The following is a 22,531-nucleotide window of genomic DNA, read 5'->3' as shown; positions in this document are numbered from 1 at the left end:
CGGGCAGCGTTTCATGCCACTGCGCACGGGGTCACCATAAATCGGGGGCTGACTCAAAGGCAAGTAACGATGATAGTTATTAGAACTGGAAAAACAATTAGCACCTGATATGTCCCCAGTTATGAAGAGCTGAGGATCCCTGGTGGCGCAAACAGTTAAGTGCTCGGCTGCTAAACAAAAGGTTGGCAGTTGGGACCCACCCAGCAGTGCCACGGAAGAAAGGCCTGGCAACCTCCTCCCATAAACATACGGCCAAGAAAAATCTATGGGGCAACTCTGTCACACAGGGTTGCTATGAGTCGAAATCAACTTTATGGCACCCAACAACAACAACAACATGAAGAGCAGGGCTGTGCCCGCTTTTTCAAGTAACAGTAATCACCCCGGGAGGTTAGAAGTCAACACATCAGGCAACAGCTGTGCCCTGGGCGGCCTCTCCAAGTTCTTCTCAAATCCAAGGGCTCGCCGCACCAACATCTCCGTCTCAACGTAGGCAACTGAAGCCATCAGGAAAGTTAAAACAACTCGGACTCACAAAAAAAGACCAGACTTACTGGTCTGACAGAGACTGGAGAAACCCCAAGAGTATGGCCCTGGGACACCCCTGTAGCTCGGTACTGAAGTCACTCCTTAGGTTCACCCTTCAGCCAAAAATTAGACAGGCCCGTAAAACAAAATGAGACTAAATGGACACACCAAGTTAGGGGTAGGGACAAGAAGGCAGCAGGGGACAGGAAAGCTGGTAATACTGAACCCAAGGTTGAGAAGGGCGAGTGCTGACATGTCACGGGGTTGTTAACCAATGTCATAAAACAGTATGTGTACTGTTTAAGGAGAAACTAATTTGCTTTGTAAACCTTCATCTAAAGTACAATTAAGAAAATTGTTTTAAAAAAAGAAAGTTAAAACTTTTTTCTATACCCTCCTTTCTTTCAATAAATCAGAGATACTTAGTACAGCATGTTGAAACTTTAAACGTTACAAACAGGCACCCTTTGCAGCCGAAAACAATCATTTACCATCTTCTTATCTAACATAGGACTCTGGTGGCACAGTGGTGAAGAGCTCGCCTGCTCACCAAACATCACCTGGCAGCTGGTATCCACCAGGCGCTCCTTGCAAACCCTACAGGGCAGTTCTGTGTTATCCTACACGGGGGGCCACAACTCGGACTCAACTCAAAGGCGACTAAAACCAATAACAGACGCTTAAGCTGTGCAGCTAGATCTTGGTGTCCCCGTTCACGTTCCAACGGCAAACAGCAATCCCCAGGAGAAAAGCACTGATATCATGCTCTCCATCAGCGATCCCTGACCCACGACCACAAGTCTGAACCCCAGTCCTGAACGCAGTCTCAAAGTGTCCCTCCCAAGAAAAAAAGACCCATGTGAGGACCGAGCAATACCTTTGTTGTTCAGGGTTTCCTCCTTGATTGTCCTTACAGCTTCTTGGGATTTTCTCTCATTATTTCCAGCTAAAAGGAAGAGAACAGATAAAATTACTGGTAAGGTTATCCAGAAACCTTTAAACATCAGAAAATGTTTTCATGAGCAGGAAAATACAGTTCTGATAAGTGGTCTTTATGGTGTTACCAGTGGAATCCTGCCCCCCCAGAAGCATGTGTTGGAATGGAAATGTGAGGAACAGGGGCCTTGGTGGTGCAAACCATTTGCCCTAGACTACTAACCTAAAGGTTGGCAGTTTGATTTCCACCCAGCTGTGCTGTGAAAGAAAGGCCTGGCAAACTGCTTTGCTAAAAATTATAGCCAAGATAACCCTGTGGGGCAGCTCTACTCCGTCACAAGTGGGATCGCCATGAGTCGGAATTGAAGGCCACCAATGACAACAATATGGAGCCCCGGTGGCGTAGTGGTTAAGAGCTATGGCTACTAACCAAAAGGTCGGCAGTTTGAATCTATCACCCACTCCCTGGAAACCCTATGGGGCTGTTCTACTCTGTCCTATAGGGTCTGCTATGAGTTGGAAACGACTTGATGGCAACAGGTTTAGGTTTTAATAACAACAACATCATACCTGTGGATGTGATCCTGAAATGGAAATTGGGTTTTATTTGTTGCGTTAATCAGATTATAACCCAGTAGGAAAAGTGCTAAATCTACTCATTTCTGAGTTGTAAAAAAAAAAAAGCAGATCTCACACACACACACACACACACACACCCGGGGCAAGACAGATGTCATCTGACAACTGCCTACAAGCCAAAGAACAAAGGAATGCCCGGACTACCAACAAGGAGTCGTCGATCATGGCTGACTCTTTGATGAGGACTTCTCCTGAATGCTGAGATAATAAATTCCTGTTTTTTACAGCCACCCACTTGTGGTATTTCTGGTACAGAAGCCCTAGGAGACTAAGATATATACTTTGCCCCTTTCTTCTAGAGTTTAATTTGACTGTCAGAGCAATTTTTGTCTATTTAACTGATCGATTTAAGATACGTTTTCTTTAGCCTGAATTTGCAAAAAGCATAAAGTTATTTCCACCATGTGTCTGTCAGTTTGTCATACTCTGGGGCCTTGCCTGTTGCCAGGGTGCTATAAGCTATGCCACCGGTATTTCAAATACCAGCAGGGTCACCCATGGTGGACAGGTTTCAGCTGAGCTTCCAGACTAAGACAGACTAGGAAGAAGGACCCGGCAGTCTACTTCTGAAAAGCATTAGCCAGTGAAAACCTTATGAACAGCAGCGGAACATTTTCTGATATAGTGCTGGCAGATGAGCCCCCCAGGTTGGAAGGCACTCAGAAGATGACTGGGGAAGAGCTGCCTCCTCAAAGTAGAGTCAACCTTAATGACATGGATGGAGTAAAGCTTTCTGGACCTTCATCTGCTGATGTGGCACGATTCAAAATGAAAAGAAACAGCTGCAAACATCCATTAATAATCAGAGCCTGGAATGTATGAAGTATGAATCTAGGAAAATTGGAAATCATCCAAAATGAAATGGAACACATAAACATCGATATCTTTGGCATTAGTGACCTGAAATGCACTGGTATTGGCCATTTTGAATCGAGCAATCATACAGTCTACTATGCTGGGAATGACAACTCGAATGGTGTTGCATTCATTGTCAAAAAGAACATCTCAAGATCTATCCTGAAGTACAACGCTGTCAGTGATAGGATAATATCCATACGCCTGCAAGGAAGACCAGTTAATACAACTATTATTCAAATGTACGCACCAATCACTAGAGCCAAAGATGAATAAGAAGATTTTTATCAGCTGCTGCAGTCTGAAATTGATCAAACATGCAATCAGGATGCCTTGATAATTACTAGTGATTGGAATGCAAAAGTTGAAAACAAAGAAGATCAGTAGTTGGAAAATATGGCCTCGGTGATAGAAACAATGCCAGAGATCAAATGATAGAATTCTGCAAGACCAACTACTTCTTCATTGCAAATACCTTCTTTCACCAACATAAACGGCGACTATACATATGGACCTCGCCAGATGGAACATACAGAAATCAAACTGACTACATCTGTGGAAAGAGACGATGGAAAAGCTCAATATCATCAGTCAGAATAAGGCCAGGGGCCGACTGTGGAACAGACCATCAATTGCTCATATGCAAGTTCAAGCTGAAACTGAAGAAAATCAAAGCAAGTCCACGAGAGCCAAAATATGACCTTGAGTATATCCCACTTGAATTTAGAGGCCATCTGACGAATAGATTTGACGCATTGAACACTAGTGACCACAGACCAGACGAGTTGTGGAATGACATCAAGGTCATCATCCATGAAGAAAGCAAGAGGTCACTGAAAAGACAGGAAAGAAAGAAAAGACCAAGATGAATGTCAGAGGAGACTCTGAAACTTGCTCTTGAGCGTCGAGCAGCTAAAGCAAAAGAAAGAATTGATGAAGTAAGAGAACTGAACAGAAGATTTCAAAGGGCCTCTCGAGAAGACAAAATAAAGTATTATAATGACATGTGCAAAGAGCTGGAGATGGAAAACCAAAAGGGAAGAACACGCTCGGCGTTTCTCAAGCTGAAAGAACTGAAGAAAAAACTCAAGCCTCGAGTTGCAGTGGTGAAGGATTCCATGGGGAAAATATTGTATGATCTAGGAAGCATCAAGAGAAGATGGAAGGAATACACAGTCATCATACCAAAAATAATCAGTTGACATTCACCAATTTCAGGAGGTGGCACATGATCAGGAACCGATGGTACTGAAGGAAGAAGTCCAAGCTGCTCTTAAGGCATCGGTGAAAAACAAGGCTTCAGGAATTGATGGAATATCACCTGAGATGTTTCAACAAACAAACTCGGTGCTGGAGGTGCTCACTCGTCTATGCCAAGAAATTTGGAAGACAGCCACCTGGCCAACTGACTGGGAGAGATCCATATCTGTGCCCATTCCCAAGAAAGGTGATCCAACTGAATGTGGAAATTATAGAACAATATCATTAATATCACACGCAAGCAAAATTCTGCTGAAGATCATTCAAAGATGGCTGCAGCACTATATCGACAGGGAACTGCCAGAAATTCAGGCTGGTTTCAGAAGAGGGCGTGGAACCAAGGATGTCATTGCTGATGTCAGATGGATCCTGGCTGAAGGCAGAGAATATCTGAAGGATGTTTACCTGTGTTTTATTGACTATGCAAAGGCATTAGACTGTGTGGATCATAACAAACTATGGATAGCATCGCAAAAAATGGGAATTCCAGAACACTTAATTGTGCTCATGAGGAACCTTTACATAGATCAAGAGGCGGTTGTTTGGACAGAACAAGGGGATACTGATAGGCTTAAAAATCACGAAAGGTGTGCGTCAGGGTTGTATCCTTTTACTTATTCTTGGATTATGTGCTCAACAGACATAATCCAAAAAGCTGGACTATATGAGGAACACAGCGTCAGGTTTGGAGGAGGACTTATTAGCAATCTTGCTTCATGCAATATGCAGACAATACAAGCTTGCCCACTGAAAACGAAGAGGACTCAAAGCACTTACCGATGAAGATCAGACTATATAGAGCCTTTAATACGGCACCATCATGACAAAAACAGAAAATACTGAAGCTGTCAAGGATTTCATTTCACTTGGATCCACCATCAACACCCACGGAAGCAGCAGTCAAAAAATCAAACGATATATTGCATTGGGCAAATCTGCTGCAAAAGACCTCTTAAAAGTGTTAAAAAGCAAACTGTCACCTTGAGGACTAAGGTGTGCCTGACCCCAACCAGGGTATTTTTAATCGCCTCATATGCACGAGAAAGCTGGACAATGAATAAGGAAGACTGAAGAAGAATTAATGCCTTCGAATCGTGGTGTTGGCAAAGAATACTGAATATACCATGGACTGCCAAAAAAAGAACAAATCTGTCTTGGAAGAAGTACAACCAGAATGCTCCTTAGAGGCAAGGATGGCGAGACTGTGTCTTCCATACTTTGGACATGTTGTCAGGAGGGATCAGTCCCTGGAGAAGGACATCATGCTTGGTAAAGTACAGGGTCAGCAGAAAAGAGGAAGACCCTCAACGTGATGGATTGACACAGTGGCTGCAACGACGGGCTCAAGTGTATCAACGATTGAGAGGATGGCGCAGGACCACCGGGCAGTGTTTTGTTCTGTTGTGAATGCGGTCGCTATGAGTCGGAACCGGCTTGTTGGCACTTAACAACAACAACGACATGAAGTTATTTGACATTTTACATTCAAATCATCAAACAGGCATGAGGCACATGTCGGCATAATGAACACATGGAAGTCAAGAACAGCACAGGCCTAAAAATGGTCACAAAAATGTCAGAGTGGAAACAGAATTTTCTAGAAAACTTGAGAGGGCATCAGTGTTAGACTTCTCTCCTTCCACGTGGGAGAGCCGAGTTCAATTCCCGGCCAACGCGCCTCATGAGCTGCCCCCACCTGTCCGTCAGTGGAGGCTTGCGGGTTGCCGCGAGGCCGAACAGGTTTCAGGGGAGCTTCTAGACTAAAGATGGACTAGGAAGAAAGGCCTGGAGATCTACTTCTGAAAATCAGCCGACGAAAACCCTACGGGTCACAACCTTCTGAAAATCAGCCAACAGTCCAATCTTGTTGGGCGTGGGGTCGCCAAAAACCAGGGGCCAAGTCAACGGCAACTAACAGTAACTAGAAACTCGGAGTCTAGGTATTTCTTTCCTTTAATCGATAGACTTATTGCATAAAAAAATTCTCACGGAGCGTTCCACTATTGTGCTCTGAATTTCTCGGTCCATCACCAGCAACGCTGCCAACATCTCCAGCTATGGCGACAGCAAGGAGTCCTGAAGTCCGTCTACAGGTATTTTTTGCAAAGGAGACGTTATGGTAAGAATAAAGAGTACGGATTCTGGGGTGAAGTCATTAGATTTCTCTTCTGTCTTCCTAAGTGACCGTGCATGGACCATGAGGGAAGAATTCGAAGGTGGCTGCTCTTGTGTTGTGTTCCAAATGTGGTCGGCCAAAAAGCCCGAATTCTCAGGCGTGCCTACCAAGGCTGCCGTTCAGGGGAACAGTGCCAAGGCAGCATAGCTCATTGACACCGAGCTGGAAGCAGTTTATCAGGCTCTTTCCTGCGTCAGCCGAGCCCGAAACTGCCTGGCGGCGTGAGTCGTGGTGCGTAAGCTTTGATAGAACGGAGATTAGAGCTGCTGAGAAGGCCAGGTGTGCATGTGAGCCCAGTGGATGCCTCGAGAGCTGACAGGTGAGGCAAGGACACCAGTTGGAGATGCCAGGTCTGGGAGGGGTGGCTACCCGGCCCACATCACCAACCCACCAGGCCTGCCCAGCCGGGGAGGCGCTCTCTAGGGTAGACGTTCCAGATATACCAAACAGTCCTCTCTCAGGCATTTCTGAAAGTGGTTTAAATATATTCTGCTTGGTTTGTGTGTCCTAACCACCAAGCAATAGGCAGAGACAGGTCGCTGCTGCTGAGTCGACTCTGACTCATGGCGACCCCGTTTACAACAGAAGGAAATGCTGCCCTGTCCTGCGTCATTCACACAATCACCAGCACGTTCGGGTTCGTCACCGGAGCTGTTTTGCCAATCCATCTCACCGAGGGTCTCCCTTGCCCTCACTGCCCCTCCGCTTCACCAAACATGACGTCCTCCTTCAGTGACTGGTCCCTCCTGATGACGTGTCCGAAGCAAGCGAGATGGACCATGTTCTGTTGTGATCCCTAAGGTTTTCATGGGCTGATTTTCTGCCGTCGATTGCCAGGCCTTTCTGCCTAGTCTTAATCTGGAAGCCCCACTGAAACCTATCCACCATGGGTGACCCTGCTGGTATTGGAAATGCCCTGTTGCCATCAAGTCAATTCCAACTCGTAGCGACCCTATAGGATAGAGTCGAACCATAGGGTTTCCCAGGCAACAACGGGATTGGTTTCGTTTTGTTTTGTTTATCTTTACTAAAGCAGATCACCAGGTCTTTCTCCCACCCAGGTCTGCTGGGTTCAAACCGCCGACCTTTTGGTCAGCAGCCAATCGCTTCGCTACGGCACCACCAGGGCTTCTTGGTATTTAAAATACCTGTGGCATAGCTCCCAGCATCGCAGCTGTACGCAAGCAGCAGGACCTGTTATTTTATTTCGTGTCACTTCATTCTCTATTATTTATCTGGTATCACTGCCACAGGCCCCAAATTAATTTTTAGAATGCCCTTTCCAGATTAAAAAAAATCTCAGTATTTTCAGCAATGAGTTAAAAAAAATTATAATAAAGCGAGTTGAAACGCAGGGATCCTTATGGGTTTGGAAATGTCTTTGGCCACAGCAGGAGACGTCTCAGATAAATACTGCAAAGCACATGCTTTGGATCCGGCTAAAAGGAATATATAAATTGTCACTTCCTTGAAGTAGCTCAGAGATGCCCACATCAGGAAGATGAGGCTGCAAATGTAATTTACACCTCTGTCTTCCTTAAAGAAAGAGAACAGTGCACAGTGATTAGATTTTTGCTTTGAAAGCCTTCCCATGTTAGGGGGTGAGATGTGGGCTAGGGGAGGAATGACCTAAAAGCTCACTGCCGTCTTTAAATGCTGTGATTCCAGGCATCGAGGAAAGACAGAAATTCACACTGAAAAATAGGCTCAGGTGCTGCTTCCTGGATGTGTCGGGTTTGTAAACCTTTGCCTTTTTCCCCTTTATTTCTGTAGGATGAGGCTTGCGAGCATAATTATGGCTTCCCCATGTGAAAGATAGTTAGGGAGCCCTGATGGGTTCGTTTTGGTTTTTCTGCGTCATATTTGGAAAACCAGAGGTTCCCCATGTGACCTAATGGAAAGACGCCCTTGATAAACTAGTTTTTACAGGTATATTGTCACACCACAGATCAGTGGTGCCACAGTGCTACGTGCCTTATTGGTGGCTTGTATTACCAGGTCACATTTCTCAAAATTTATAAATCATATAGAAAATTCCAAATGGGTTTTGAATCAGCAAAATCCACACGACCAACCAAAAATGTAAACTCACTCAGAATGCGTGCATTCCAATACTGAAAACACACACCATTAAAAAAAAAAAAAATGTTTTTAAATAAAAATTTGGTAACAAAAGAGTTCAAAAGAAAACCCCCAGCCAATTTTGGTAGAAAAGTGAGTGCTCTGCAAACAGAATATAAATGATAACTGTGATAGATTGAATTGTGTCTCCCAAAAACAGGTGTTGTAAATCTGAAGAACTGACGCCTTTGAATTATGGTGTTGGTGAGGCATATTGAGTATACCATAGACTGCCAGAAGAACAAACAAATCTGTCTTGGAATAAGCACAACCAGAACGCTCCTTAGAAGCAAAGATGGCGAGACTTCGTCGCATATACGTTGGACGTGTTGTCAGGAGAGATCAGTCCTCGGAGAAGGACATCATGCTTGGTAAAGTAGAAGGTCAGCGAAAAAGAGAAAGGACCCTCACCTAACAACATGCCTGCAGGAGGTCCATCTCACTCAGTGAGACCCCACCATGACTTACCCAATTGTACACCATCATGACCCACCCAACTAGACCCTATCAGGATCCACCAACTAGGCCCCTCATGACCCACCCAAATAGACCTCACCATTACCTTCTCAACTAGACCTCACCATACCCAGTACCCAGTGCCATCGACCTCACCATAGTTTACCCAAAAGAGAAATCAAATGCAGACTGTCTAGAGCCCAAGAGACAGAAAGGGCCACATAAGCCATAGACTCCATCAACCTGAGACTGGAAGAACTAGATGGTGCCCAGCTACAACTGGTGTTCCTGACAGGGAACACCATAGAGAATCCCTGATGGAGCGGAGAAAAGTGGGGTGCTGACCTCAAATTCTAGTAAAAAGACCACACTAATCCAAAAGCTAAGAAGTTTCCTGAATACAACCAAACACTTCGAGGGACAGGGTAGCAGGGGCAGGGGTCTGGGGACCATGGTTTCAGGGGACATCTAGGTCAATTGGCATAACAACATTTATTAAGAAAACATTCTGCACCCCACTTTGCTGAGTGGCGTCTGGGGTCTTAAAAGCTAGCAAGCAGCCATCTAAGATGCATCAATTGGACTCAATCCACCTGGAGCAAAGGAGAATGAAGAACACCAAGGACACAAGGTGATTATGAGCTCCTGAGACAGAAAGGGCCACATGAACCAGAGACTACATTAGCCTGAGACCAGAAGAATTAGATGGTGCCCGGCTACAAGTGATGACTGCCCTGACAGGGAACACAACAGAGGACCCCTAAGGGAGCAGGAGAGCAGTAGGATGCAGACCCCAAATTCTCATAAGACCAGACTTAATGGTCTGACTGAGACTAGAAGGACCCCGGAGGTCATGGTCCCCAGACCTTCTGTTAGCTCAGGACTGGAACCATTCCCAAAGCCAACTGGACAGAACTATAAGATAGAAAACGATACTGGTGAGGAGTGAGCTTCTTGGATCAAGTAGACACATGAGACTCTGTGAGCAGCTCCTGTCTGGAGGGAGGATGAGAGAGCAGAGGGGGACAGAGAAGGTTGAATAGACACGAGAAACACAGGGTGGAGAGAAGGCGAGTGCTGTCACAGTATAGGGAGAGCAGCTAGGGTCACATAACAAGGCGTGTGTAAGTTTTTGTACGAGAAGCTGGCTTGAATTGTAAACCTTGCACTTCAAGCACAATTAAAAAAAAAAAAAAAACAGACTGTGTGGTATAGTGGCAACGGAAGCAAACTATTCTAAAAACATGTTCCTATTTATTGTCCTGTGTTCTCTTTAACCTCCAGTGACCCTCGTAGAAAAATACACGCTCACTGTTAAAGCAGAAAGTGTATTCCAAAAGCATTCTGTCTCTCAGTTTTTGAATATTTATCTTTACAGGCTTTCAGTAGTTAACTGTTTTGCCTACATGCCCATCAATGTTTACACACACGCATAAATGCGCACTGAAACGTGAAATACCTCTGAAATGTAATGAACGGCAGAACGCATTACCTATGACCACATGCATGCCAAGTCTTGCCAGGTGCTTCGCAGTAGCATAGCCAATTCCATCTGTCCCTCCAGTCACTATAGCAACACGGTCCGGTTGTGGGGGAAAAACTAGCGAAGAGAAAAAAAAAAAAGGAGCAAAGTAAGCTTAAAACCACAGTACACTTTTATAGAGGCAGCGGTGGACCAGAGGTAGAATTCTCACCTCCCATGCGGGAAACCTGGGTTCGATGCCCGGCCAGTGCACCCCACGTGCAGCCACCACCCGTCTGTCGGGGGAGGCTTGCGTGCTGCTGTGACGCTGAACAGGTTTTAGCCGAGCTTTTTTTCCAGACTAAGATGGACCAGGAAGAAAAGCCTGGCAACTGACATCTGAAACTCGGTCAATGAAAATCCCATGGATCGCAAGGGTCTAACCGGCAGACAACCATGGAGAATGATGCAGGACCGGGCGGTGTTTCGTTCCCTGGTACACGGGGTCTCGATGATTCGGGGCCAACTTGCCGGCAGATAACAGCAACGACACACTTTTGTAAGAATTAAACCTCAAATAGCACACTCGGCCAATGGGGGCTATGGTTTCACCTTCCTGTTTTCATTCGCTTGAATTCTTACAGATTTGGGATGATTGAGTGTAGGAAGGTGGATTACCCAAAGCCATTGCCCTCGAGTCAATTCCAACTCCTAGTGACCCCATATGGCTGAGAAGAACTGCCCCATACAGCTTGCAAACCACCAACCTTTTGGGTACCAGTCGAACACTTAACCACGGCGCCACATGGGCTCCTATAAGGGGGGTATTCCCTGAGCAATTATGGACTTGCTCAAGGTCACCTGCTGGTGGCCACCGTGTCCCCTGGGGGTGCCTTTGTAGACTCCACCCTGGTGATTTCCAGACAGGTGAGAAATCTGTACACCTGGTATAGACTGGATTGTGTCCCTCAGAAAGAGAACATCCAAGTCCTAACACCTGTCCCTGTGAACGTGACCTGGTTTGGAAACAGCTGTCAGTTAACATGAGCTCTCACGGAGAAGGCTGGGCCCTAATCCTGTATGAGTGGTGTCCAATTAAAAAAAGCGACACAGAGACACGCAGAGGGGGAGACGGCACATGAAGACAGAGCAGAGATTGGGGTGATGTGGCCACAAGCCCAGGAACGCCTGGAGCCACCAGAAGCTGGAGAGACGAGGAAGGAGCCTCGCCTAGAGCCTCCCGGGGGAGCGCGGCCCTGCCTGCACCATGATTTCGGATTTGCGTCTTTGCAGATGCAATCAATTCACGTGTAAGTCATACAGGAATAGGGTAGGTCCTAATCCCATTAGCGCTGTCCTATAAACAAGAATAAGAGTCACAGACACAGGGAAGAAAGCCACGTGAAGGCAGAGGCAGAGATTGGACTGATGTGGCCACAAGCCAAGGAACGCCTGGGGCCACCAGAAGCTGAGAGACAGGCTTGTGACGGATCCTCCCCTAGAAAATCTTACCGACTACGAATACGAGACCTCTGTGCTCAGCTTTTGCTGAGACCGTGACTTTGGAAGAGACGCCACCATGTGCGTCTTGGGGGCCCCGGCCGGCGCAAATGGTTAAGCACTCGGCTGCTAACCGAAAGGCTGGCGGTTCAAACGCCCAACCAAAGGTACCTCAGAAGAAAGGCCTGGCAACCTACTTCTGGAAAATCAACCATTGAGGACTCTGTGGAGCATAGTTTTTCTCTCACATACACGGGGGCACCACGAGTCGGAGTCCACTCCGTGGTGCCTTTAATCCGAAAACCAAAAAACAAAACCCGCTGTCATCGAGTCAATTCTGACTCACGGCGACCTTATGCGTAATGATACTGGGACTATAATTAAACAGAAGGTACCAGTGCTTGGAAGAGCCCTGGTAGCACAGCAGTTGAAGACTGGACTGCTAACTGAAAGGTTGGCAGCTGGAACCCACCAGCCGCTCCATGTGAGAAAGACGCTGCGGTCCGCTTCCATAAAGGTCTACAGCCTTGGAAATCCTGTGGGGCAGTTCTGCTCCGTCCTATAGGGTCACTGTGAGTTGCAATCCAGTTGACAGCAATGGCTGTACCTCTGGCTATAATCCCGCTTGGGAGTGGGTTTTCTCCGTCATGCTGATGAGGCAGTATTAGTGTAGGGTGTGTGTTATCTTTTGAGATATAAAAGGGCAGATTAAGCACGCAAGCACAGACAGAGGGGAAGACAGATCTCACGTGCTCACCAAGAAACCAAGGAACAGAAGCTAAGAAGAGACAAGGACCTTCCCCCCCAGAGCGCACAGACAGAGAGCCCTCCCCTAGAGCCGGCACCCTGCATTCCAACTTCTGGCCTCCTGAATTGTGAGAAAAGAAATTTCTGTTCTTTAAAGCCACTCACTTGTGGTATTTCTGTTATAGCAACACTAGATAGCTAAAACCAAAAAAAAAAAAAAAAAAAAAAACCAAACCCAGTGCCGTCAAGTCAATTCCAACTCATAGCGACCCTACAGGACAGAGTAGAACTGCCCCATAGAGTTTCCAAGGAGCACCTGGCGGACTCGAACTGCCGACCCTTGGGTTAGCAGCCGTAGCACTTAGCCACTACGCCACCAGGGTTTCCCTAGATAGCTAAGATAAGTATATTGCCACCAAAAATAAATAAAACATTTCTTTAAAAGATTTGAATCCACTTGCCACTCCGTGGAAGAAAGATGTGGCACTCTGCTTCCGTAAAGATTACAGCCTTGGAAATCCTGTGGGGCAGTTCTACTCTGTCCTATAGGGTCGCTATGAGTCGGAATGGACTTGATGGCAATGGGTTTGGTTTGGTACTAATGCTGGAATGGACACAGACCAAGAGAGGAGAACAGAAATTGCAGAAAGAGACCACCACTCACAGAGAAGTAATATATGATAAAAATGGCAAAGACGGGATTTTTAATAAATGACGTTAGGCCACCCAAATAAGCACTTAGAAAAAGATAAAATTGGCTCCAAACCTCAGAATACAAATGAGAACAAACTCTAAGGGAAAAAAGTACCGAAAGATATTAGAAGAAACCATAAATAAGTTTAGTTTTAACCTCAGGATAAGAAAAGACTTCCCTAATTTTAAGTCATGGACGTCATGAGTCAGAATAGACTTCATAGCAACGAGTTTCGTTGTGTGTGTGTGTGTGTGTGTGTGTGTGTGTGATTTAATTACAAGTCAAAATCCAGGAAGAATCTGCAGATAAATTTTGCAACTAAGAGAATTTTTTTACATGATTTAAAAAAAAAAAAAATTCACAAAGTCAAAAATAAGTCATGAACTGGACGAAAATTTTCAACTTGCATCAGAGACAAAGGGCTATTTTCCTTAATTTATAAAGAGTTCTCAGTAATCAAGAAAAAAAGAAATCCAAACGCCCTATAGAAAAAAAAAAAAAAAAAAGAGCAAAAATAACAGCTTAGGGAAGTCGACACCCAAATGGGCCTTAAAAGCTTGAGTTCAACTTTACACCTGATAGAAAAAAAAAAAAGAATGCTAATTCCTGTTCCTACCGAGATACCATTTCTCCCCTATCAGATTGGCACAACCGCAATGAGTCAACATTGACGCTTCTCTGGTGAGACCGTGGCGACGAGGCACTCTCATGGATGGGATTACAAAATGGTAAAAGCCCTACAGAAGGGTATGGGGCAATATCTACCACGATTACCTACGTACTTCTGCTTGGAGCCAGCAGAATCACTTCTAGAAATCTACCCTGAAGATACACCTTTGCCAGCAAGAGCCAAGCTCACCCATTGCAGCATCCGTCCTTCCGTAGGTAGGGAAGTGCCTAGGTGGTGCAAACAGTGAAGGAGCTCGGCTGCTAACCCAAAGGTTGGTGGTTCGTGGCCACCAAGAAGCACCTTGGAAGAAAGGCCTGGCAGTCTACTTCTGAAAACTCAGCCATTGAGAACCCTGTGGAGCTCGGTGCCACTCTGATGCACCTCGAGTCATAGGCGACGCCGTGGCAGCTGGTCCTGGTGCTTTGCAAAGAGTGCAACGAGTCACGGTTAACGCATTAGTCTGTGTGACGGTGTGTTTACGCATATCAGATGGTGGGGTGTGTGCGTGTCTGTGGTGTGTGTGTTTGTGTTAGTTGAAGGCACAATTTCCAGTATTAACAATTTAAGAAAAAATACATTTTTTTTCTTTTTTTAAGTAAATATTGGAGTCCCTGCATGGTGGAAACGGTTAGCATGGTAGGCTGCTCCACAGAAAGGTTGGTGGTTCGGGTCTACCCGGAGGGACCTCAGAAGAGAGACCTGGCATCTGTCCTTCTGTAGGTAGGGGAGTCCCCAGGTGGTGCAAACAGCGAATGAGCTCAGCTGCTAACTCAAAGGTTGGTGGTTTGTGGCCATCCAGATGCACCTCGGAAGAAAGGCCTGCCAATCTATTTCTGAACAGTCAGCCACTGAAAACCCTATGGAGCTCAGTTCTGCTTTGACACACATGGGGGTCACCATGAGTCAGATTCAACTCCGTGGCATCGTTTTTTTTTTTTTAAGTAGAGGAAGAGTTGAATAATCTGTGATACTTTGACGGAATGGGGAATCACAGCCCATTCTCGGCCCCTCTATAGGATCCTCCTGGCTGCTCCCGGGAGCGGTCAGCATCTCTGTGTGGACCAAGCAATTCACCTCCTATCCAGAGGCCAGGGTTAAAGTCCACTGCAGGAGCCCTGTTGACGCAGTGGTGAAGAGCTTGGCGGCTAACCAAAAGGCTGCCAGTTTGAATCTACCAGCCGTTCCTTGGAAACCCTGTGGGGCAGTTCTTCTCCATCCTATAGGGTCGCTAAGAGTCAGAATCAACTCAATGGCTACGGGTTTTATGGGTTTATCCACATGCTGAAAAATTCTTTAAATGAGTACACACCACATAGAATTTTCTTGAGTTGCACTGACTCCCACACAAACAGGCATTCTTACCAACAAAAGGAATAAATAACTGCACAGAAAAGACCCAACACTAATGGCGCGGCACTCAGAGCTCCTCAGAGGCTGTGAGAAGCCCCACACCCCACTGTGCCTACCATGAGTCTCCCCAACGGCGTCCTTTGTAAACAGCACGTTCGCGGCTGGGCGAGCAGACAGGTAGGATCTAGAAGCAATGATTCATTTGACCTACTGTCTTAGTCAGGTAGTGCTGCTATAACAAAAATACCACAATTGGACGGCTTTAAAAAACAGAAGTCTGTTCTCTCACAGTCTAGGAGGCTAGAAGTCTAAATTCAGGGCGTTGGCTCTCTCTGTCAGTTCTATGGGAAGGTCCTTGTCATCAGTCTTGCCCTGGGTCTAGCAGTTTCTCAGAGTGGGGACCCTGGGTCCAAAGGACACGCTCTGCTCTTGGCACTGCTTTCTTGGTGGTATGAGCTTCCCTTATCTCTGCTTGCTTTCCTGTCCTGTTTATCTCTTGAGTCACACCCCAGGGAAACTCCCTTTACCTTGGATCAGGGATATGACCTGAGCAAGGGTGTTACATCCCACCCCAATCCTCTTTAACATAATCTAATCTTGCGTCATTAACCATGGGCAGCGATTAGGATTTACAACACATAGGAAAATTACAAAATGGAAGACAACCACACAACACTGGGAATGATGGCCTAACCAAGTTGACACATATTTTGGGGGGACACAATTGAAACCATGACACCCTGTACAGATCACAGCCTAGGAAACCCTACAGGGCAATTCTACTCTGTCACGTGGGATTGCCATGACTTGGAATTGAATCGACAGCAACCAACAACGGGGCAGTGGTGGTTCCGGGGTAGCATTCCCACCATCCAAGCAAGAGATCAGAGCCTTGGTGGTGCAATGGTTAAGCACTCTGCTGCTAACTGAAAAGTTGCTGGCTCGAACCCACCCAATTGCTCCAACGGAGAAAGGCCTGGTGATCTGCTCCAGTAAAGATTACAGCCTAGGAAACCCTACAGGGTACTTCTACCCTGCCACATGGGGTCACTGTGAGTCAGAATCCACTCAACAGCACCTAACAATTCTGTTGTGACCTCATTAACATAATAAAAGATCCAAATAGGGTCACAGCTACAGGTCTAGGGGCCAGGGCTTCAGCACATATTTTGGAAGGACACAATGCAATCCATTACAGGTATTGAGGCTGGTACAAAAACATTCCAAAATGGCACTGCAGGAAGGAGTGTTTGAAAGAATCTAATTCAACTTTCTTTTTCCAGATAAGAGATCTTAAGCCCTAATATCACAGAGAGAAGAAAGGAAGCAAGGACTCCCGGGGACACCAGGCGAAGTCTGGAGGCATTTTTTGGTTGTCACTAAAATTGGGGAGGGGGTGCTGCTGGCATGTAGAGTGTAGGGTCCAGGGGTACTGCTGAACATGCTACAATGCGTGAGATGGTCCCCATGGCAGACAATTGTCCTGCTTCAAATGTCAGTAGTGCTGAAGCCGAGAAACCTTGACCGGTGGAAAGGGCTGACCACAAGCATATACATATCTTCATCAGCAGATGGATGAAAATTATCAGGAAGAGTGTTATGCAAATGCTAAAGTTAAAAAAAACACCACCACATTATCAGAGAAGAAAAGGGCTCTCAGCTGCCCATTAGCAGACTCAACACAGCTGTGGGGGAAAAGTAAAGCTGAAGGTACTCCAAACCCACTGCCGTCAAGTTGATTCCGAATCATAGTGACCCTACAGGACAGAGTAGAACTGCCCCACAGGGTTTCCAAGGCTGTCCTCTTTACAGAAGCAGAATGCCACATCTTTCTCCTTCAGAGTGGCTGGTGGGTTCGAACCGCTGACCTTTCAGTTCACAGCCATGCACTTTAACCACTGCACCACCAGGGCTCCTTAAAGTTGAAGGTAGAGCAAAAGAAATTATTTAATCTCAAATACAGAAAGAAAATAAGAAGGGTAAACAAAATAAAGGTTGCAAGAGCTGTGGGCTGTGTAAAGGCTCTAATATACACATAACCGGGATTCCAGAAGGAGAAGAGAGAGAGAGAGAGAGAGAGAGAGAGAGAGAGAGAGAGAGAAGAAAGTATTTTAAGACACAGTACCTGCAAATTTTGCAGGAAGAGAGATACTGTAATGATACCGTGGTTGACTTTCATTTTCTTCTTTGAGGCTTTCTGCTTTTTCTAAATCTAAGTGAACATAAATTACTTTCCTTTTATAATTAGCCGCTTGCTCAGTCGGTAAAGCCTTACAAACACATATTTTAATTTGCATACACACAAGACATTTTATATTAATTTGACAAGAAAGTTCTGCAACAATTGACAATTAACAAAAAAAGCCACTTTTAAAGGGTAGCCATTTGTGTTATTTAACATCACACTGATGTTTTACACCAGTACTTACACGACACTTAAAAGAAACTGTCTTTATCACAGCATAGGTGGATAATATTTTGAAAGAGTTCATGGATTTGTGGGTTTTAACCCATGTTTAACTTGGAGCCAGTACACATTTAACACGTGGGCAGGGGGTCTCTATGATGTTGAGAAGAATTTGCGGATATGGAGTCACCTACATTAAAAAAAATCACATTAAATCCTCACGCAATAAGAAAGCAACTTCCATTCAAGAGCTTGTGTCAAACATGTTGCTGTTGTTAGCTGGCATCAAGTCAGCCCATGCACAACAGGATCGGGCTGTTGGAATCTGTAGGGTTTTCACTGGCTAATTTTCAGAAGTAGATTGCCAGGACTTTCTTCCTAGTCTGTCTTAGTCTGGAAGTTCCACTGAAACCTGTTCAGCATCCTAGCAACATGCAAGTCTTCACTGACAGACAGGTGGTGGCTGGACATGACGTGCACTGGCCGGGAATCGAACCCAGGTCTCCTGCATGGGAGGCGAGAACTCTACCACTGAATCACCAATGCCTTATGCAAAAAAAAAAAAAAAAAGAAAACTTGTTTCAATAAAAGATATCAGGCTCAGAACGCTTATGCTGCTATAGAACAGTCTGACGCTTGTAAGGTAACGCACTAAGTGTGCCAAGCACAATATTTTTAAGGGAATTGGTCGATTTCCACGTGCCTTGCCATCCTTTTCATATTCGGTAGGTCTTTTCCCAGCATTGTCTAAACCTTCCATTTTGGCCCATCAAGGCATTTCTTCCCAATGCCACAATGCACAATCCAAGAAACAGATCAGTTTCCCGCCAAGCACAAGTCAGCTGGCTCATCTTTCCTTGAAGTTGTCTCCACGGACGACCGGATGATTATAACAAACAAACTTACATAACTGAGTTGACGATGGAAATCTCAGCAGTTTTAAACACGTTGGTGGTGAGATTTATTCTACCAGTACTGTCGCCAAGATTTACAGGCTTTAGCAGAATCACCCACTTAGGTCTTGGGCACAAGGCTGCACATGATTTTCTAACACGACTGCATTGGACAAGTGTTTTTCAACCTCCTCCAAGGGGTGACTCGGGACTACAGTGGGACGGGGCAGTGGTCCAAGGTGGCCAGCCCTCCAACCTCCATCCCCTTCCCTCCAATCAGAACAGCCCTATTTACTTCTCCTTATCCTTAATGCATTAGGGTTCCTTAAATGCTCTCGCTTTAAAAAAAAAAAAGACTTCTGCTTCTAAGAAAAACACATTTTGGAAGCCTCTATTCTAGACCAAGGCACTGCTCAGATCTTCTCTCCCCCATCCATAAATACTGTTATGGATTGAATTTTGTCCCCTCCCCCCGAAAAAAAGCTATGTTGGAATCCAAATCCCTATACCTGTGGATATAATGTAACCTTAATGACCTTATATATGATGTAATGTAATCACTCTCCATAATATAACACAATGTAATCATCTTCCATAATGTAGTGCAATGTAATTTCCTTCCTTAGTGTAAATGTGATATAGTATACTGTAATATAATATAATCATCTCCCATAATGTAATGTAGTATATTTTAATGTAATGTGCTCATCACCTCCCATAACGTAACGTACCGTAATGTAATCACCTTCCATAATGCAATCTAACATGATGCAATCAACCAGTTAGTTTAGGTCATACCAGTGTAGGGCGGATCTTAAACCTAATCACTTCTGGGTTATCCCAAACTACTAACGAGGAAGGAGCTGACACAGCTGAGGCCCGTATCTGGACTTCCAGCCTCCGAAACTGTGAGAACATAAATTCCCGTTCTTTAAAGCCAACCACCAGTGGTATTTCTTTACGGCAGTGAGTTTATGCTTACGGTGGTGGACTGATTTGGAAAAGGATAGCAAGAACGGCTGCACAACTTGAAGCATGTAATCAGCGTCGCTGAATTGTACGTGTGGACATTGCTGAAAGGGTGTTTTGTTAAGTATATTTGCACCACAATAAAAAAAAAAATTTTTTTTAAATAATTAAAGAAAAAAACTACAACCATCCTACAGATGAAAATAAGGCCAAGAGAGGACACCCCCAGAATGTATGTTCCCCACCCGGCAATTCTATAATCTCCGCCAGAAATAAACGCCCTGGTTAGGAAAGACAGAAAGAGACTGCTTTATGGGGAAAAGCGGCAGCCCTAATAAGAACTAAACTGCTGCATCTGTCTAGAATAAACGCTGAATCTACATTTAAAAACAATTGGGGTGGGGGGAGGCTGTGAGGGCTGTGGGGTCATGGGCCGGGTGCCCCGAGGACACTCATGGGACCCGGAGCTGTGGGAAGGCAGAAAGACTTCTCTTCCCTTGGGTTAGAACAGCTGAAGGAAACGAAAATAATACAAGACAAGAACAAGAAAGATCTACAAACTCATCACCCAGCAGAAGGGCTTTGGGGGCAGTGGAATGAGCTAGTTGTGAATCCCAAAGCGTTTCCTCTCATCGGGCTCGGAGACATGCTGGAGACCGCTCTCCCCGACGTTCGCACGTCAAGTGGCTTAAGATTTACAGAAAGAAACTGTCGGTGTGGACCAGACGGGGTGTGACTCACGTGTTCTGGCTGAGACCTGATCAAGAGGTCTAGGTGAACGCTGAGGAGCCCCAGTGCTGCAGTGGTTAAAGCGCTCGGCTGCTAACCAAAAGGTTGTCAGTTCAAACCCACCAGCCGCTCTGCTGGAAAAAGACATGGCAGTCTCCTCCCATAGAACTCCCTAGAGGACAGAGTAGAACTGCCCCATAGGGTTTCCAAGGAGCGGCCAGTAGATTCGTACTGCCGACCTTTTGATTAGCAGAGCCGAGCTCTTAACCCCTGTGCCACCAGGGGTCCTTATATGAGTTTGCTGGTATCAGGGTACAGGCTGGTGAGCTGTGGGTCAAGAACAAGAATGTGAAATGATACCGGTGAGGACTGAGCTTCTTGGCTCAAGGAGACTATGTGGGCAGCTCCTATCTGGAGGGGAGATGAGAAGGCCGAGGGGGACAGGAGCTGGTTGAACGGACACGGTGAATACAGGGTGGAGAGGAGGAATGTGCTATCTCATTAGGGGCAGAGCAGCTAAGAGTACATGGCAAGGTGTGTATAAATGTTTGTATGAGAGACTGACTTGATTTGTACATTTTCACTTGAAGCACAATAAAATTTTAACAAAATTAAAAAAAAAAAAAGGATAAGAACGTGGTTATATCAGCGAAGATACTAGGGTGGTGTTTCGTTCTACATCAGCTATGGCTTGCATATTTATCCAGATTAGCTGTGAAATGTGGGATTTTGATATTTACGGAGATTTGTATTTTGACAAACCTGACAATGGCTTCCTTGCTGATCTCTCCACGAAGTGGAAGGAGAACATAGCCAAGAAGTGACAGTGGTCCTAGTTTCTAGAACTTTCTAGGATGCAAAATCTACTGATGAGTTTCCTGAAGTAAACCAAGAGTCTCAGTTCAGTTCGACAGGATCAAAGGGGTCGATTCTATGAAGACTTTTACAAGTGAATAGAGACCTGTGTCTGAGCCCAGGACGCCTCTGTCAAGATCTGAAGACCCCAGACACTGTGCAAAGAGCTGGGAGGTGGAACAGTAGGACCCTACACAGTGATGGGACAGCTGACTGGGACGCCCCGTGGAACCAGGACCCTAAACCTCCAGGCCAGGGAGCCGAATCCCACGAGGTGTTTGGTTGTACGTGGGCAGCCCCGGAAGCCGCTCTTTTTTTTTTTTTTTGTCATTGATGGGACTGTATCTGTCATACTTTTGCCAGCTGGGTTTCTGGCAGTTGCATTAATCAGCTATGCAGCCTGATACTTAATCACCGTTGGCCCCGTTCTCCCCCTCCCTTCCACCCCTGGTGACCACTGATAAACTCTGTTCTCTAAAAAATCCTGACTTAGAAGAATTGCCAAAAGTATGTTAAATGGCTCTAGCAGGTTTGGGTCACTGAGTGCTACTTAGGGACATGATGTTAAAGTATAAAGCTTATTCTGCAAGGCGTCTATCTGTAAACAACGACAAAAAACCCCCAAACCCTTTGCTACTGAGTCAATTCCGACTCACAGCGACCCTATAGGAGAGAGTAGAACTGCCCCGTAGGGTTTCCAAGGAGCAGCTGGTGGCTTCAAACTGCCAACCCTTTGGTTACCAACCGAGCGCTCTACCACTGCACTACCAGGGCTCCGTCTATCTGTAAAACCCGTAAAGGGGTCCTTATTGCAACATCATCTCACATGCCCTTTGCAGAAATTACCACTTAATCAGTTGCCTCTGAGTTGCCCCCAAGCCATGGAGACCCCATATGTGTCAGATTAGAACTGTGCTCTATAAGGTTTTCAATAGATGATTTTTCGGAGGTCAATCATCAGGCCTTTCTTCTGAGGCACCTCTATGTGGATTTGAACTTCCAGCCTTTCAGTGAGCAGCCGAGCGCGTTCACCAAACATCTGCACCGCCCGGGGGCTCCTTCTGCAGGTCCAAGGACTGGTTAAAAGTTGCTAAGAAGAAGTCGTCTTTCCTTCTACGCCAAGCGACTCACACACGAGGTCACCCCGTCCATGGTTTCCTGGGCTCAGCACCTTGGAGCACAGGGAACTGCGGAGTCAGGGTCAGTGTGAGCTGCAAAGAAGGTGACGTGGTTCTTTCTTCAAAGCGTCCAAGGAGAATGTAAGGCGGGGGACGGGGGACAGGT

General features: G+C 45.8%; 1 protein-coding gene and 1 non-coding gene across 2 annotated transcripts in view; both read right to left on the bottom strand.

The window, feature by feature from the left end:
- Positions 1–378: 378 nt before the first annotated feature.
- The window catches only part of LOC135229074 (dehydrogenase/reductase SDR family member on chromosome X-like), a 55,640-nt gene continuing 33,487 nt past the window's right edge, over positions 379–22,531 (bottom strand). The window contains exons 2-4 of the mRNA XM_064278870.1: positions 10,464–10,571; positions 1,406–1,474; positions 379–497 (exon numbers count right to left, since the gene is read on the bottom strand). Coding sequence (XP_064134940.1) covers positions 379–497; positions 1,406–1,474; positions 10,464–10,571 — 296 coding nt within the window. The remainder of the gene's footprint in view (positions 498–1,405; positions 1,475–10,463; positions 10,572–22,531) is intronic.
- On the bottom strand, positions 18,277–18,347 carry TRNAG-CCC (transfer RNA glycine (anticodon CCC)). The gene has a single exon. It is a non-coding gene; the product is annotated as a tRNA-Gly (tRNA).

Source organism: Loxodonta africana, chromosome Y (genome assembly GCF_030014295.1).
Source record: "Loxodonta africana isolate mLoxAfr1 chromosome Y, mLoxAfr1.hap2, whole genome shotgun sequence".
NCBI classification, from domain to species: domain Eukaryota; kingdom Metazoa; phylum Chordata; class Mammalia; order Proboscidea; family Elephantidae; genus Loxodonta; species Loxodonta africana.
Note: the sequence above shows the minus strand (reverse complement) of the source record. Positions and strands in the feature narration are given on the sequence as shown.